The sequence below is a fragment of the Rhipicephalus sanguineus genome, chromosome 4 (assembly GCF_013339695.2).
Source record: "Rhipicephalus sanguineus isolate Rsan-2018 chromosome 4, BIME_Rsan_1.4, whole genome shotgun sequence".
Classification (NCBI taxonomy): domain Eukaryota; kingdom Metazoa; phylum Arthropoda; class Arachnida; order Ixodida; family Ixodidae; genus Rhipicephalus; species Rhipicephalus sanguineus.
Window position 1 is genome coordinate 85,916,307 of NC_051179.1, and position 17,399 is coordinate 85,933,705.

A 17,399-nucleotide genomic window follows, 5' to 3' on the forward strand; every position below is an offset into this window, starting at 1 on the left:
TTACGTCATCGCGCAGAGAACAAGAAATAGTCCTTCAAAATAGTGAAGTTTATTTTATAGTGACCCCAGGAATCTCAATGTAACGTTAGCATGACGTTTAGATAAGCTGTATGAGCACTATTATAGCGTTCTACTATCATGAACGCTTTAGGCGAGCTTCCGGCAACAACGCGTAGTGTTACAAACTGCGCAGTGAGACACGTGAAACCGTTCCCGTTCGTTGCACCGGTTGCACTGCGAGGCCGTGTGTCAGCTATGTGTCTGTTTACATCCACCGCGACCTCAGTTTGACATGCGAGCGTTTTTGTTCGAGGTGCCGTGTTAATCAGTGGTTCGGTGCTACGAAATTTCTCTCACCATGCTGCCCCGACAGGCTCCGTTGGAGATACTGGACGACCTGTGTTCTCGCTTTATCATCAACATACCCGAGGAAGAGCGCAAGGACCCGATTCGGCTGTGCTTTCAAGTGGAGCTCGCCTACTGGTTCTACCTCGACTTCTACTGCCCCGAGAACCCCATGTACCCGCAGTGCAGCATGAGGGAGTTCACGCAGATGATATTCCATCACGTGCCTTCGCTCCAGGAACACCTGCCCAACCTAGACGCTATCCTGAACGAGTGGAAAGAGTACAAAATGGCTGTTCCAACTTTCGGCGCTATAGTGATCGACGAAAGTCTCGAACACGTCCTCCTAGTGCAGTCCTACTGGGCCAGGGCGACGTGGGGATTCCCTAAAGGCAAGGTACGTCGACGCACGATTGTGCTATTCGATTAGCAGTCGTTGTTGAACGAGTGATGCTGCTGGAGCCGACGTATCGACGAAGGGACCTGACTTCGTCAGCTGCTGCTTTGACGAGGGCAGGTCCCCTTAGCGAAGCGCTGTCTCCATTGACATGGTTCTTAGCTGGGCTGATTGGCTTACGAACATTGTTGGTTCATGAACATGAACGAACAGCGCACAGGCAGCAGCGCCGTGCCCTGTGTGCTCATCGTTCCGTTTTCCGCGCTGTTCTGCCACAATGTCTATTGACATTCTTTGTTCAATGTTCAAGCCTCAATTTCTCCCGGGACTTCTGTCTTGATGGGATTGTGCCTTGTGTGACTTCTAAAAGTTCGCAAACACGGTTCTTCTTTATAGTTCCGATTTCCTCTCGGAACGAGCTTTTCGAAAACAAAGCGATTTGTAGCGCTTCCCAGGAAATGTCGGAAGCTTTGTGATGTCAAAATGCGAAGCATTTTTTGGCTAACCGACGGCACCTTGGTTCATGGGCTGGGCAGGGCACGTAGTGTGCAGGCACTGTATTCCGAGCGAAGGCAAGCGCGCGAGGGGGACACAGGGAGTTAGGTGGGCAGATGAGATTAAGAAGTTTGCGGTGATAACGTGGCCGCAGCATGCACAGGACCGGGTTGATTGGTAAAACATGGGAGAGGTCTTTGCCCGGCAGTGGGCGCAGTCAGGCTGATGATGATGACGTTGATCTCTCTATCATCCACCTATGTCACCCTGCTCTCGCGGCCGTTTCATCATTTCTTGTTTCATTCTCTCATCGTTACAGGTGAACGAGGATGAAGAGCCGCACATCTGCGCAGCTCGCGAAGTGCTGGAAGAGACTGGTTACGACATAACCCCGCTTCTCTCCAAGAATGAGTTCATCGAGCGCCAGATCCACGACCAGGTGACGCGTCTCTACATCATAGCCGGCGTTCCCCTGAACACGCAGTTCAGCCCACGGACGCGCAAGGAAATCCGAAGCATCGAGTGGTTCGCCATTGCCGACTTGCCAGCCAGCAAGCGCGACCAGTCGCCCCTGAGCGCTCTGGGATTGAACGCCAACGCCTTCTTCATGGTGATGCCCTTTGTGAAGAAAATTCGCAAGTGGATCTTCAACAACCGCCACCGCCTGTTGCAACAGCAGCAGCAGTCTAGTGACGGCATGCCTTCCATCACCGATGCAGAGAAACTGAAGCAGAAGGAGGCGCAGTACTTCGCCGGCCTGTACCGGAACGAAGTGGCCGACATACTTCGCCAGAAGGAATGTTCGGGGCCCATGCCGGCGAGAAACGGTGTCGAACGTTCCCCCAGGAAGCAACGATGCGTTGTGCCGTTGTTCAGCGCACCGTCGTGGACGAAATTTTCTCTGGACTGGGACTCCTTCTCGTCGTGCCTTTGAGCGCGAGAGTTTTTTTTTTCTCAATGTGGGGTCGATTCGATTTGGCCTGCACTGGCTGCACTAGATACACCTGCAGTGACTGACACAGTGTCACAGTTGAGCGGTGTTGTCGTCACTGCATGGTGTATCATCAACCGCGGAAGTCTTTTAACAAGAACACAGGAATTGTGAAAAAAGTTATTTTCTTGTTTCTCTCACAGTGCCATCAAGTGTAATCAATGTAAAAAGAAGCAATCAGTAGGTTTTCCTCCATAACTGTGGACATTATACTGCAGACAGCTGCATTGCCAAGCTGTGAGGAGAACGGAAAATATTTTGCACCTCCTGTGTCCTGAAAGTGTACACAGTCGTTTGTGCAAGATCTGCGGAGGCTTTGTGAGGAAAAGGAATGTTGAACGATTCCTACAACAGGGTGATCAAGGAAAACCAAGACGATTATACATTTGCAACAAATTACAATTGAACGTTATGAACTGAATTGATGGAGGTTCTGAGTGCTACAGGACTGCCTTTTCTTCGTTGATTTGTGTATGTAGTATGTAGATTTTGCATTGAGCTTTTCCTGAGGCCAAATGCCACTATGGCAAAGTTCAAGCGGCTGATTCGAGTTTGTTATCTTGTTCCACCTCTAACTTTTTGATAATTTTATGTACTGTTGTGGGAACACCTGTTTTCACTTGTTTATGTGCACTTGTAGGTTTTGAGCCTGCAGTATACGAACGCCAAAGTGTCACGATACCACGTGTACTCCTTTAGGCGGCATTCACATGCGTGACTTAAGGTCGTCTGACAACTTTATAAGTTGTGGAACTGGGGAGATTGAGGCACTGGAACTGCCGAGTTCTGTTGCACTCACGTAGTTAGCCCCAGCTCTGAGGGCTGGCCTGTCCTGTAATGCAGTAATTCGAGCCTTGGTTTGCAGAAAAAAAAGTTTGTGAACAAAGTGACGCTGAGCTGTTGCTTGCCCACTTTTCGCATAAAAGAAACCATTTGCCACGGTTGATTTGGGAACACCTTGGTTGCCCAAGCTCTCTGACACACCATGTTGCCTGAAAAGGCTTTCGGTGCGCTCAAGGGCATGGTTTTAAATGCCACATTTTGCATTTGTTGTTACACAATGCCTTCCAGTTTTTCCTTCGCAAAAATGTATCCTCGCACTTAAAAAAGCAAAAGTGACGTCTTGCAGCAGCACATTGCACCTACACTTGTAGCGTGCAATGTTGCCACAACGTTGAAGCAACTTTCTCAATCTGGCGGCAACGTTGTGTCAACATTTGGGGCTATAGGGTAACGTGGAATCATGGTGATTCAGAATCTTTTGGCAGTTTGTTCAGTAATTGAGGAGGTTTCCTAAGAGGCCAGATTGTTCGGCATTAAAAGAAGTGTGTTTTGGGGCCCTGAGAGAGGCAGGTGAAACAACGTTTTAAGTGTCCAACATTGTAAATAATAGGCACCGTAAATTTTAACAGCATAAACAATTTCCAACTAAGAAGTGCACGACCTATACCTGCGAGCAGGAAGGTTGTAATGCGATCATTTGTGATGGCGAAAAGGCGCCAGCGGCCGAGCGTAGCCGTTCGATTGTCTCGGAACACTGCCTCGCGTTTGGCAGAACACGATGTCTGCGTTTGTATTGTGTAGTAGGGGCAGTCAGATTGTGCACTGCCAAATCAACATACCCTTTCCTTTAGGCATGGCTTAGCAGCGCAGAGCAGATTGTTGACTGCTGTACAACCGCAAGAGCAATAACACGCACTGGGACCGTGTATCACAGTTGAGCGTCGTAGTGTTCACAATACTCAAATCTTGCCCACTAGTGTGAGTGAAAATTCCAAGGCAAATTCACAAGGCTTTTCGTCAGTGCTTTGTTTTTCTTGCCACTCGTCTTTACTAATATTATGTCCACCATAAATATCAGCAACAGTTTTTTACATGAATATGAGCCCAGGGGCCCGTGTAAAAAAAGATATTGTCTTGGAATTGTTCGTAAAAGAAAATTTGAGCCAGTCCTGATGCTCGACGTATTGTTAGTGGAAGCAACCAACCAATGGCAAGAACACGAACAAAAAACTTTTGGCCATCTGTCCCATGCTCTAAATTGCAACTGAACTCTATACGTAGGGGGCAATGTTGAAAACGGCCGTTTGTGTCTGCCAGAGTTAGCTGTATATTGTGGTGTCGTGGGGTTTCATTAAGATTGTATAAGGATGATCACACTTTCCTAGTGGCGAACTACCGGGGTATGAAACCAAAACCCCACGATACCACATGTATAGACATTAAAAACAGTACTAAATGCCTTTTTAACACTCAGTTCACGCTTCTTTTATCTAAGAGGCCTGATATTGAAGCAAGGACTGAAAGATAAGCATCTTCCTAACATCCAATTCTCTAGCTGTAATAATGCATAATTGACTAATTCATGTCTTTAGTGCTATTTCGGATGCGAACTTATTTGCTCCATGCATGCTTTTTCGTGTATTAATTTAACTAACATGGAAATTCTTTTTAACTTGCACATGTTGTTTACCCGTGAGCAGCACGGTCTGTGCTTCTAGGACAGGATGTTGTTTTAGTATGACGCTGCTATTGAAAATATGAAGAAGCTTATAACATGGGGTGTTGCTGCAGCCAATGTTTCGACAAGTGGTCTTGTTTTCTTCAAAAAGGCGAGACTACTTGTCGAAACGTTGGCTTCAGTGACACCTTCTCCTTGAAGAAGTGGTCTTTTTTGGCAAGTGGTCCTGTCTTTTAAAAACGCGAGACCGCTTGTCAAAGAAGAGCACTTCTTCAAGAACACAAGACCACTTGTCGAAACGTTGGCTCCAGTGACACCCGTGTTGAAGAATTTTTCATCTTGTTAAGCGTCCATCTTCCTCTCAATTTCTACCTTATTTGCTATTGAAATTGTTTGCCTCTTTTTGTTTGAGAGAACAGTGCTGAACATAGGGCAGGGTAAAAAAAATAGATCCATGCTACTTATGACCTCCAACTGACTTGACTCTCAGCAATGTTTACGTATCTTAGTAGAGGAAAACAAAACTAAATGATAACGATAGCGTGCTTCAGTGTTCTAGAGCAGTTTTAAACATGGCGGTGTCCTACTTTTGATCACGAGTCTGCACGTGCATCACTTCACTGTGTTGAACAACATGTCAGCATTGCATTTCTCAATGTAAACATTGACTTCTTGTTATATCAAGCTGTGCCAAGTAAAGTAAGGTTTTCTTAAAATGTTGCCATTCTTGCAGTTAGAAAGTTGTGTCAATCAGAAACCAAAGTAAAACTAAACTATGAAACTTCATGTCCTTGCAATTTACATATTAGGGTGCAGTAGACTGCACTTTTTTTTTTTTTTGAGTGTCAGCAATAGTGCAACCTTATTGAGTGGTCTTCTTGCACTAAGCTATGTTTGCCAGTGCTGTTAATGCTTTTTTGATTATCACAGTTGAAAGCTAAAACACTGGTACTACCCTTCGGCATTCACATCTCTACTTATCAAGGCACCTGATGACACATAGAAATGATCCACACACACACACACTTCATTACTTGCATTTTGTACATTTATGTAAATGCTTTCAGTATTTTAGAATTTCCATGTAAGGAATTGGGTGATAGTTAATAGCCAGTTAGCACCATCATGCTGTGATTGAAAATGTTTTACAATATTCTCTGCCATTCGTTAACCTTGGTTACACAGAACATGTTTATTCTTGTATATCATGCTTGCCTGCGATGATGCTTGCATCATCGCAGGCAAGCATGACATGTTTTGTGTAATTTGTTGGTTTGTCGTTTACACGTTCGAACCTCTCCAAGAAACCAGTTGTCAAATCTAGTAGTAGTTACAATGTGCATACTTGCATCATGTGCCCATACTAAAAAAAAAAGTGAAAGGTTTTCTCGGACTGGTAGTTGTGCAGTATCTCCCGCTCTGGTTGATGCCCCACATATTGTTGCTTGCAACAAAGAATGGTTGCAAAAGCGAGCCTTATGTGCTGAAACAGGCTGAATGACGTCGATATTCACTGTAGATGCAGTCTAAACTGATGGGCCTGTCTCAACACCAAGGCCCTACTTGGTTGGCATAAGGTAGTACTTAGCACTGTGGTAGGGACCGCATTAGCAAATCAAATTTCCATAGTGATGTGCGGTGATCTCTTACCTACTCGGCTAAGTGTGCACGGAGTGTGCACTGAGGTTGATTTTATTTTTTAATGTGTACTGGTAGCTGTGCAACTTATCGTGAGACTGACCCTTGCTGGGAAAGTGGATGTGTGCACGTGGTGTCAATATTGCAAGCTTCTTTCAAGTGCTTCTTGGCCTTGTTCTTACTACTTGGTTTGTGTTCAAGCGTAGATGCATTCCTCTTGCTGTGTTCTATTGTTCCCTAGTGCTGAGATTTTGGGAAGCTTTTGTTCCTAGTATAGTGTGGCACAGTACCACGCTTTTGTCTTCCCTTGTGAAGGTGCTGCTGCCGATAGTTTTGTTTACTCTTGTCTTCAGTGGTCACATGTCACGAAAGCACGTCTTGACATATTTCCCTTAAACATGTCACCAGATCTGACCATTAGTGCCACATCTTTTTGAGATCTCTCTTGGCAGGGTAGCCCAGAACGTGTGCAACTCTTGGTTTCTTGTTTTGAATTTTGATGTCAGCTCTCTTCGCTCGATGTGTGTGTGTTTTTTTTTTTTTTTGAAGCGGCACGCGTAAGGCATCCACCATTTTTTTTTTATGCACAGGCTGGAGCATATTTACTCTGTTGGCTTATTTCATTGTGCATGCTAATACTGATGGCATATGAAAGGTTATCGTTTCATGTCTGGCCCTAACACAGCTGCAGTGTTCTTGGGACACCTTTCTGTAGTTTTGAAGCGATTCTGAGGGCAGTTCACAAATTCACAAGCCATTATTTTGGTGCCTTAATACACGTGCACATGTTGCTATCCCACTTTAGAAACACTATTTAAATGCCGAATTCTGCCACTGAGGGATTACAGACATTGTGTGAAACTCACTGATGGTTAGAATAACAGGGAGCTGAGGTAGTTGGTAATTATTCATTCTAAAAAGACAGGGTGTGCAAACACGGACACAAGAAGTCAGGATACTGTTAACAGCTATCTTCCACGTAGACCCCCATGCGTGCCGGATTGATAGGTTCGCCTATTGCGTGGGCATGCGCAGATAAGTTTTCGCGCCTTCTTTCTTTCCCGTCGTTATGCATCTCTTCAGTTGTTGGTCGGCGTTTGTGGTGTCCTGACTTCTTTCTTGTGTCCGTGTTTGCACGCCCTGTCTTTTAGAATAAATCACTGATGACGTGATAAATGCAACAAATCCCGTGCTTCACTCGCTGACGATGCACCTGTGCACATGTTGCTGCATCTCTCCCACATGCCAGTAAACTTTCAACATCACTCGAACACGTGCACTTCGGCATTTTCTGATGCGAAAATAAGCTCACTCTCATACACATTTTTTTAAGTGGAGTGCATTCATGAATATACGTGCCTGTCACACATATAATGAATGGCTACTTCTGAGGCACGTGTACTTTTGGGCATTTTTTTAACATACATCCTCACTCTCATAATCACATAGAAGTCCAAAGTAAAGGAAGGAGCCGATGGATGGAAACACAATGTCTGAGGCACCTATTCCTGTTCATACAACCGCTACAGCTCTTAAGTGCATAAGTTGTACCATTACCGACACGTGTGCACTTTATTTGCTCTAGCAACTATGAAGCAGTGCACATGAATTACGCGCTCGTATGAACTCTTTTTATTCCCCAACCTGTAACCCTAATCATTAGCAGCACTTGGGATGCAAAGGTCTGCAATTCAGGCTGCTGTAGTTGAGGTGCGAAAACCATCTCTAGAATTTCTTGAAGGTCTTTATTTTGAGTTTGTAACAAACTGGCTCCAGTGATCACCAAAAACTAAAGTTTGGTCATAGATAGGTGCTGTCACGCTCACTTGGACAGTGAAGGCAGTGCAATTCTTGTAATTGTTGCATCGTAGTCAAGCTTTTTTTTTTGTGTGGCTTTCCGGAAAATTTATCTGGAGAAATTCATGCATCAGGATGATGTGTGTTTCATAGTTTTCTAATTGATATGTTTACCTTGATGCATTCACTGAGAGTAAATAAACTGATTTGAAAACATTGCGTGCTAACTTTGTGCACACACAGCCACAACCATTGAAGTTGGAGCACATACTGAGCATGAAAACATTGCCACCAATGCATTCTTCTTTGAACCAGGGTGTGGATTGTGTACTTCCCCACAATGGTCTCATCGTTCACCTAATTCGAAAATGATGGAGACGGACACCTGAATGCTTGTGGCATTTCTCATTTCGAATGTTCGTGTTGCCATCTCTTTGTGAGCTCGTTGCTTACAGAGAGACACTAGGCTGAACGCGAGCTCGTTACAACGAACTCTGCAAATAACGAAGAAATTGGTCTTGAATGACCGTTGGATGATGAAGCCACCAGTAAAGTTTGCCTATGAACAAAATCGGCGAGAGTGCGTTTCGCACCGAATATGCACGTAGATTACGCGTCAAGCAGTCCATGCACACCGTTTGCAGTGTTGGTGGGTGTCATTATGGGTGCCCCAGCCAACAGTGGCACCACCAACACGCCAGCGTTGCCATTGGCTACCGCCAGCTGCGCGGATAACAGCTGCGCAACACCAAGCCGCATGACGGCCACGCAGCCACTCTTCAAGCCGACCGTATCCAAATCCAGAGAAGGAAAAGAAGATGGCGAGTTGTTTGTTGTCCCCATACGGCACAGTTTCCGCACCTCTGTAGGTCTTTCATCACGGTAGAGGTAGCAGTTTTTCGGAGCGTAACTAAAGCATGCACGTCGCTCGGCCCAGCGATCGCGACAACACCACGTGAGCGTCGGCGGCCATGCAGTGCGCAGTGACGAAAGGTGCGAAGCCGCCACCAGCGTAGTAGTGAGAAAAGCAGCCGCGGCAGTTATCCCATCGGGAGATGGTGTGATGACGATCCGCTAGCGGAGTCAAGCGTCGCCGGGTTTATCGTCGCCGCGTTCCTCTCAGCAGGCTGGGCACTGCGCGTTTCGTCATGTTCTCGTACGCGTACCGAATACGGTGCCTGCAGAAACTGCATTCGGAAGCGTTCATGGGTCTGAACGCGGTGTGCCTGCCGGACTGCCTGCCTGCCGGCGCCGTCTACCGATCGAGCTTGCCTGCGACGCCCGTGTCGACGCCGATCCGCGAGAGCTGGATCTTCTCCGAGCAGCAGCTGCGCGATCGGCTCTGCAAGACCCCTTCCCCTAGAAAGTGTCGCTTCTTCGACCCTAGGCGCTCCGAGTCCGGCCTCAACAGCTTCGACAACGAGTGGCTCGACTCGGCTCGCCGGAAGATGGAGACCGCCATGGAAGACGACAAGTCGGACGAAACGAGTCCCGAGGACGCGGACAGCGTCAAGGAGAACGAGACCTTCTACCAGAAGAAACTTTTCGTTGGCAACATCAGTTATCGGGTAAGTGCCCTTGGCACCCAAGCGTTTGTTTTGTTGGCCCACCATCGTACACTTTCGTTGATGTTTACGCTCGCTTGGACGTTTGCCAAACGCCTCTTGTTTCTTCATTTACCAGTTTCGAAACCACGTGCTGCTATTTTAATCTTTCTGTTTTTGACAGGCTTCTCATGTTTCGGTCGCATTGTAGTACTTGCCTAAAGTCAGCCGGCCTGTGTTCGAATGTGGTGTAGGAAACAAGCGTGTTCAGTCACGTAGTGTGCGTTTCGAAACAAGCGCGCTCGTGTCTTTCTCTGGCTGCCTTACAAAATAAGGGCAGCGTAGTCGGTGTTGTCTTCAGCCGATACGCTTAACGTTCATTAACGCGAAACCACGGCAAGCAAGCCCCTTTTCCCCACTGCTAGCGACACGTTTCGCGGGGATGAGTATACGCGCCACCGTTGCGCAGATTGCGTGAACGCCGATAAGAGACGGTCGATAAAAAAAAAAAGTTATTTGCACCTGTCCTCTTTCTGTCGTGTCTTTTTGCCGAGAGTTGTCAGTGTCCGCAAATGTTGACGCGACGGCGCGAAAGGTCTTTGCGCTTGCTCACGAGACATCTACTGTTTAGTTTAGACAAAAGTGGCACATAAGCCAGGCTGATAACCCACGAGTGCTCTCGTGTGTTAAAAGGCTGTAGTACCTCTCGTACTAATCGGTGGTTTCGTTTTGTATGCACAGCTCAGCATTTTGTTCTGGAGTTTATGATAACAGTAATTGCTGTGAATGATGTTACGATTTTTTTTTCTTTTCCTCGCCTCAGGTTACGAAGCGTCAGCTGGCTAACTTCTTAAGCAAGTTTGGGAAAGTTGTGGACTGTACCATTGTGCAGGACCACATCAAACGATGGCCCAAAGGGTAAGAGATTTTTTTTTCATACATTGTTGATAGAATAGAAGTAGTTTGGACATAATAAAATGCAGTGTACTAAAGAAACTGGGTACAGTAAATGTTTCATGCTATTACCGTGTTGCTTAAAATAAAGCTTTAACATCGGGTGCTGTTTAATCAGTGTGCATATGTTTTCATTATAATTATTTTTACATTTTTATTCTTATTTGTCATTAATGCTGTGCTAAATTAAATATTTAAATATTGTTTTTGATTCCAGTTGATAGCAGCGTTGAGAAGTGTGCATGCCCAGGGCGTCCTGCTAAGCTTTCTTTTTTTCATGCCTTTTTGCTCGCATTACCTATTGTAATATGCTGTGTCATTGTGTACACCTTCCATAATTTATCAAAGATGGAGGTTTGTGCAGTGTGTCGGACTATGAAAGGGGGAAAAAAAATGTATATCCCACCATGGAAAAGCCATAGATTGTGACGAATAATTGGTCAACTCGCATTGCAAGCATTTCTCAGTGGTGTCGAAGCAGGTTTGATGATATCGCAATCAACGATGCATTCAAGCATGCATCACTAGCCATCAGAAGTAGCGCAGTTTGCCGCGTCTCACAAGTCTTGCTCCAAATGGCCGTAACTTCAGTGGCGTAGCTTACAAACTAATGAGCGTAAACCATATTTTTGCTTATGTGAGGAATGCGTATATACAGCTGAGAATGTAGACAGGTAAACGATAATATGCAGGTGGCGGCAGTTACAAGCTGCCGATATTGTGCACAGTTAAGCTGCAGTTCCTGTGACAGTGGCGTCTCCGTAGGACTTCTTTGGGCAATAATTCGACGTACTTTGAAAATTGATACTTCGTTCAAAATGTAGTGCGGCATTTAATGAATGTGTAACGGCCAGTTGGTTGGTATTACGAGGGTATGTTTTGTTCTGAGCTTTCTCAAGTGTGCAGCTTCAGTGACACAATTATTCTGTAGAGTCCTGATTACATTGACCGAAGTAGGGTAATTTGTTTTACAACAGGTCTGCCTGTGTAAGCAGTTCCCTCTTGTTTGACTATCTGTTCCTTAGGCCTGTTTCTGTCGTTCTCTATCTAAATCAGGTGTTTAAACGTACTACATCCTTTATTGTAGTTGAAGAGTGGTACTAGTTCAATAAGGAGGGGTAAACGTGGCGTGTTGTAGATAAGGATATTTATTTGTCCTTGCCCTGTCTGCATCATTCTGCATTTACTGCTCATTCTGCTTACTGCTAAGTTACCAGTAAAACTCATTTAGTTGTCTCGTTTCTTTTGTCTCCCGTTAAAATGTTAGATTTGGTGTAACAGGATTTTAGAGGACAAGTGTAACAACTACGTGCAATTGGCGACAAATTACTTTAGGTTAAAAAATGGCCTCTTACGACCTAAGTGTTTTCACACGTGGTGAGTATTTCACTTCGAAGAGGTACCGGTGCGACTTTCATTTTTCAACTAGGTCACTTCAAGATACCTAAGTGGTACCCTGAATTGACCAAGCTGTTAGCACATAGCGAAAGCACTTGACAGCACTGTAGACCAAAACAAGGCAGTGAAACCGGCATTGTTGCATCTGTCTCGTCCCCATTTCTAGTGCTGTTGACTGCTTTTAACACTGTACCTCTTGCAAGCCTTATACAATGTACCGGCACACCTCAAAGCACTACAAATATATTTCACTAAAATCGCTTTCTTATGAATCGGTCGTAGTTACCCAGAAGGTGTATGTGTCATAACATGGAATGTGTGATAAGTCATTGAACAAGGAACGCCACTGGAGTCAATGTTTTCATTAGGGTATCAAAACGATTCATCTTGTAAAACAAAATTGGCTCCAGTGACATTTCTTGGTTGAGGATGTCTCATAGCTTTAAGCTTTCATCTTTCCCTGAACTTCTGTCTTGTTTGGACTTTAATGCTCAAGGTGGTTACAGGGAAGTGAAACATTTTAGTGTCTTGACATTCGCTTCAGCCCGCTCGGTTGTTTGCTAAGCTGCTGCTTGTGCAACTTGATGTAGCAGTGTGCAGCAGGCGACTGAGAGAGGAGGAACAAGTACTAATACAATACGACGCCCTGCTTCCTAACCTAACCTAACCTACATTCTTCGATCGAGCTGTGCAGCAGGACGGGACAAAAAGAAGGGAGACAGTCGGGCGCAGACTTGCAACTGAGTTTATTGAAAACACGCAATCAGCCTTGCATCTTTTTAAAAGCACAACTGAAACTAGCTGTTAATAAGCTACCATAGTAAACTAGTTAGGGCACACCAAGGCTTGTTAGTATATTTTGTACTTCAATTTTCTGTGCAAGAAAAACGCGGAAGCCAACGTACCTCTATCTGCTGTGAAGAAATGCTAGTTACTATCGCACCATTTGTTTGCCCATGGAGAAATTTATTATCGTGTTAGCACAAAAAACAGCAAATATATGTATAACAAGAGGACATGCCTGTAAATATGCTTGGTGTCTTTTGCACCATGCTCTTACTGTTCAAAAAGCAAAGCTGTCTGACGTCTTAATGCATGTTGTATAACAGCTGGTATTACCTATGTGAAGCCTTCAATTTGTGTGCAGGGTCACACATATATTTAAAGGTAATACCTCATTTGTACGTGAGCTAGTAGATACCGAGCATTTACTTTTCTCCACTTGGAAATTATGTGTCTTGTATGACACCGAATGATATCAACAAATGAAAGTGTTGCTTTTCAAATCTTACGCCAAACATCCTCTCTTGGATACCTGTGAGATGTCACCTAAATTTGGCTGATTCCTCAGGTGTGGAAGCACAGCTACAAACGGTTATTCAGTGCTCAGCATGGTTGGAAACTGTGTTTAAGCGCTTAATTTTTGCAATGTGAGATCATTACAAACACACATATGCTATTGTCAGACAGTTGTACAATGCACGAAAGCAGCCTTTTTTTTTTCACACACTTCAGCATTCCATCCCGGTTCAGCAGCTTAGAGCCTACAGTTCATGTTGTGACAATCATTTAGAAGAGGTTAAACTATGATTACTTTTTTAAACCGAGCCACAGTGGATGTATCATCAGGATAAATTAGTGTGGATAGGTAGGAAGTGAAACAGATTAGAAGGTTTGTTCCATGTAATTACGTGGTTGAGTGGCATGTAGTGTGTAGTGTGTTTCTAAGCATGGAGTAATTCCGAGTATATGTTTTCAATTGTGAATTAAGCCACTTTTACACATGCAGATGAAACTATAAACTGGATAATAGTACATTGGAGTAGCGTTGGAGACATTCTTGCTTAACTTTACGCTAATACTTGCTTAGTAGAACAGAAGTGATGGCAGACATCCAGTTTGCCATGAGTGGTGCAGTGCAAAACACGGCTTTGTCTATAATTTGCAGGCTTTCGCTGTGATGTCCTCCTTCATTTTAGTTGCATACCTTTGACACACGCTCGTCCTTCGGCATGCAGGTATGGTTTTGTGACATTTTCCAAGGTCGAAGAGGCCGAAAAAGCAAGGAATGCTCCCCCCGACCAGTTGGAGCTTGATGGCAGGTAAGTGGCAGTGCTCGTGATGCAACTCATGTTCTTCCAAACCTGTTTGCGTTGGCTGATGAAATTTGAAGTGCTATGGTCTGTTGTGCATGGAATGTTGGAAAGGTGATAACAAGAACCAAGTAGTAAAAACGTTTGTTTATTTAATTCTCCTTAAGTCAATGTTATGGTGATAAGTATAATCTGAAATAAGCTAGGTGCTATTTGTCAATCAAAATGGCGCTGGACGGAGTCAGTTCACACCAAGTACTCGTGTAGCTCGGCCAGACTGCAACATGCGAACTCTCAATCACACACAACAGTTGCATGTAGTTTCTTCTGTTGCGTTATGTAAGCACCCAGTCCACAATGGGGTTCTGCCAAACTCTAAGCTTTGTTCCCTGGCAGCAAAAAAACTACTAAGAATAACATGGAGTAACCTGCACCACACTAAGGTGTGATAGTTTTAAAGCCAACCTTAGACATAAAATATAAGGGTTCAGAACACTTAAACATAATTTTGTGGGAAAGCCAATTAAGAAAAAAAAAAACATACGGGAACTAACGCCCACAATGTGCGTACCAGGGAAATGACATTCGTTAAGTTTTTTACCATTCATGTGAAAGATTGAATTGAATTTTTAGTGCTACTGCAGTGGTAATTTACGCTTCCTTGTTATCAAAATAGTTATATTGTACAAATGATTGTTTTACGAAGTTATTGACTAGGCTACCAACTTGATGCTTTTTCTTTGAACCGCGTAGGACGTTTAAAGCTTCCTGAGTCAAGACCATTAGCATGCAATGAACATGCAGGAAAGTTGAGGGGCTAAATGTTTTGTTACCATGTGGGATATCAACTTGCGGGTAATAGAGTCTTCTCTATCTTTGCTTGTTGTCTCAAAATTGTAGTCAACTTTTATACCATCACTGTCTTGTAGAGGCCTAGATGTTGAGCATTCACTTTTCTTCACCTGGAAATATATCTCTTAGTACGGCACTTAACAATATCCATCACATTTTGATGTCAGTTAAAAGATGTTCAAATCTTGCCTTGTTTTGAAGTTATTATTTGTGGTCATCAATTATTATTGTTATTGGTATAGTCTAATGGCGCAAAGGATACAGTGGCCATAAAATGTGAAGTTCATTATTCTCTTGACATTGACTCGTGTATGTGTCTGTGCATGCAGGCAGTTGCGGCTGCTTCCAGCCAACAAGACAAGGGTTTCCAAAATTCGAAAAGATGCCCAGGTGGCAGCCGAGCGAAGAGCCCTTGCTGTGAGTGACCATCTAACTTGCATTTGTTTGTTGAAAAAGTGTTTAACGATTATGGATCATGCTCACTTTTCCTTTTCTCTCGCGTCTTGTAATGCTAGAGCTTAGTTTGTTTCCTTAAGTTTATTCTAATTCTGTGCTACAGATGACCATGGAAACAATCGAGAAGGCAAGTATTTGACTGCATGGCTAATTCAGCGCTGAAAGGTTCACTTGTCTATCAGTGTTTCCCACGTGTAGTGTGTGTGTAGTAAGTAAAGAAGGTTAGCATGCACTGGTTGGTACTACGCATCTTTTAGTTTAACATAAAGAAACAACGCAGGGTGACGGAAGACATGAGGACACAGTGCTGTGTCTTCATGTCTTGTGTTATCCTCCATTGTTTCTTTGCGCTAAACCACAAGATGCGTAGTGCCAACCAACCCACCAGTCTGTTCCGTTTTGGTGATACGTCTTCCAGACAAGGAAAATGTACTTATTGAGCCAAAAGTTGAATAAAATGAAAAGTGAGCTCTGATCTGTTGCCTTTGTTCCTTTGCCCTAAGAAAAGGTTTTCCTTGTCTGAAAGGGTGTCATAATGCTCACTTCTGGGGTGTCGTGAAACTTGTGTTGCAACTTGCGCAGAGTGAACTGGACGGTGATGAAGAGTCATCAGACATGGAGGCGGACGTGACCCCAGCGACCCCTCCTCCCTCCCCTCGCCGGTCGGTGGACCACGTGGACGACCTGCCGGACGATGCCCTGCTTTTGGTGCTCGCCTGGCTCGACATCAAGTCACGCATCCGCATTGAGAGAGGTGCCACCCTCTTCGTTTTATCTAAAGTTGCACAAGAAAACTGCTGCTGTTATGTTTTTACATTTTGTGGGTGCTCTTGGCACATTGCTGTGTGATTCTTTAAAGCATACCATAACAAGACATTAGCAGTTCATATGTCTTCATAAAATTTATCACTGTATTCTTGATATTTTTCTTTTCCAATTTTTTTCTGCTTTTACGTTTAGGTAACTAAGGTATCTTAATTGTTGTCTATTATTATGGTTGTGCATTAAATGTAATCTGCAACTTTGACTCTTGCAGCAATGTGAATTGCTTGAAGTCAGTTCATTTACACTCCAATGCTGAGGACATGACAAGGTCAAAGTCTCGCATTATATTGCTGCTCAAGTAATTTTTACTTCTTTTTCTTATTCGCATTAATTTTCATGGCTGTAACATTGCCCTCCATGTAATTTTTCTCTGCATTAACATCTAACCTGGTATTGAGACTCAATGATATGGTGAATAATATTTCTTTTTTATTGAAGTAATGTATGAGGCGGTAATCATTCTATTTGTGTTGTAGTGCCAAATGCACTTTTTTAATTCCTGTACGGCCACGTGACTAAATGCTGTTGTGCCCTTTCTAGACTATTGCTAGAAAGTTTTTTTTTTTTGCATTGGATTCAGCGAATGAAGTTTTTCCATCAATAAAGTTTTTTTCCATCCAACCATTGGAATCAGCTACAGTCTTGGATCTCATTATGACATTGAGGAAATTATTAAACCACAAAGTCACTGAAAACAAACTGGTGAGCTGTATGAGAACAGTTATCTACAGTACCAGAAAAGACTGAATTGACAGGATGAAATGAACTTCAAAGGAAAAAATTAAAATGTTGAATCCTAGTTACATGGCAGCAGCTTGCACGTATATTAGTTTTGTATGAGGAATGGAGGGCCTATTGCAGTTTCAGTGATTAGTTGGTGGCATTCAATGATTTTTTTCAATTCACACATCTGCCTATCCTGCTCGCAGTTTGCCAGCGCTGGCGGCGACTGGCACTCCGTCTCTGGAGGTCCCAGGACAAGCTGTCTTTTTCAGGCGTTTTCTCGGTCGGTGACGGAAGGCGTGAGTGGGCTGTGTTCATTCTGCTGTTGAGCTTCAGTGTGTTGTGAAAAACATCTGGATTACACTTTTGGGACACGTCTTGGCGGCAGCAGGGCAAATTGTCATGCGTAACACATCAGGCATTGTGCAAG

The 17,399-nt window shown here is 44.1% G+C and overlaps 2 protein-coding genes across 2 annotated transcripts in view; both read left to right on the plus strand.

The window, feature by feature from the left end:
• The first annotated feature begins 196 nt into the window (after positions 1 to 196).
• On the plus strand, positions 197 to 8,214 carry LOC119390369 (m7GpppN-mRNA hydrolase). Its single transcript, XM_037657975.2, has 2 exons — positions 197 to 742; positions 1,557 to 8,214. Exons 1-2 carry the CDS (start codon positions 359 to 361, stop codon positions 2,169 to 2,171), a joined length of 999 nt encoding a protein of 332 aa, XP_037513903.1. The 5' UTR covers positions 197 to 358; the 3' UTR covers positions 2,172 to 8,214.
• Positions 8,215 to 8,918: 704 nt separating this feature from the next.
• Positions 8,919 to 17,399, plus strand: part of LOC119390368 (uncharacterized) — a 41,756-nt gene continuing 33,275 nt past the window's right edge. Inside the window, exons 1-6 of the mRNA XM_037657974.2 lie at positions 8,919 to 9,692; positions 10,492 to 10,586; positions 14,039 to 14,122; positions 15,295 to 15,382; positions 16,004 to 16,175; positions 17,176 to 17,268. Coding sequence (XP_037513902.1) covers positions 9,273 to 9,692; positions 10,492 to 10,586; positions 14,039 to 14,122; positions 15,295 to 15,382; positions 16,004 to 16,175; positions 17,176 to 17,268 — 952 coding nt within the window. The 5' untranslated portion in view covers positions 8,919 to 9,272. The remainder of the gene's footprint in view (positions 9,693 to 10,491; positions 10,587 to 14,038; positions 14,123 to 15,294; positions 15,383 to 16,003; positions 16,176 to 17,175; positions 17,269 to 17,399) is intronic.

What these genes read in the sequence shown, in the direction of transcription:
- LOC119390369 (XM_037657975.2), top strand. Translation starts at nt 359, where the DNA reads ATGCTGCCCCGACAGGCTCCGTTGGAGATACTGGACGACCTGTGTTCT. An exon ending in GGGGATTCCCTAAAGGCAAG is followed by an intron (nt 743 to 1,556) that starts GTACGTCGACGC and finishes TCATCGTTACAG; the next exon opens with GTGAACGAGGATGAAGAGCC.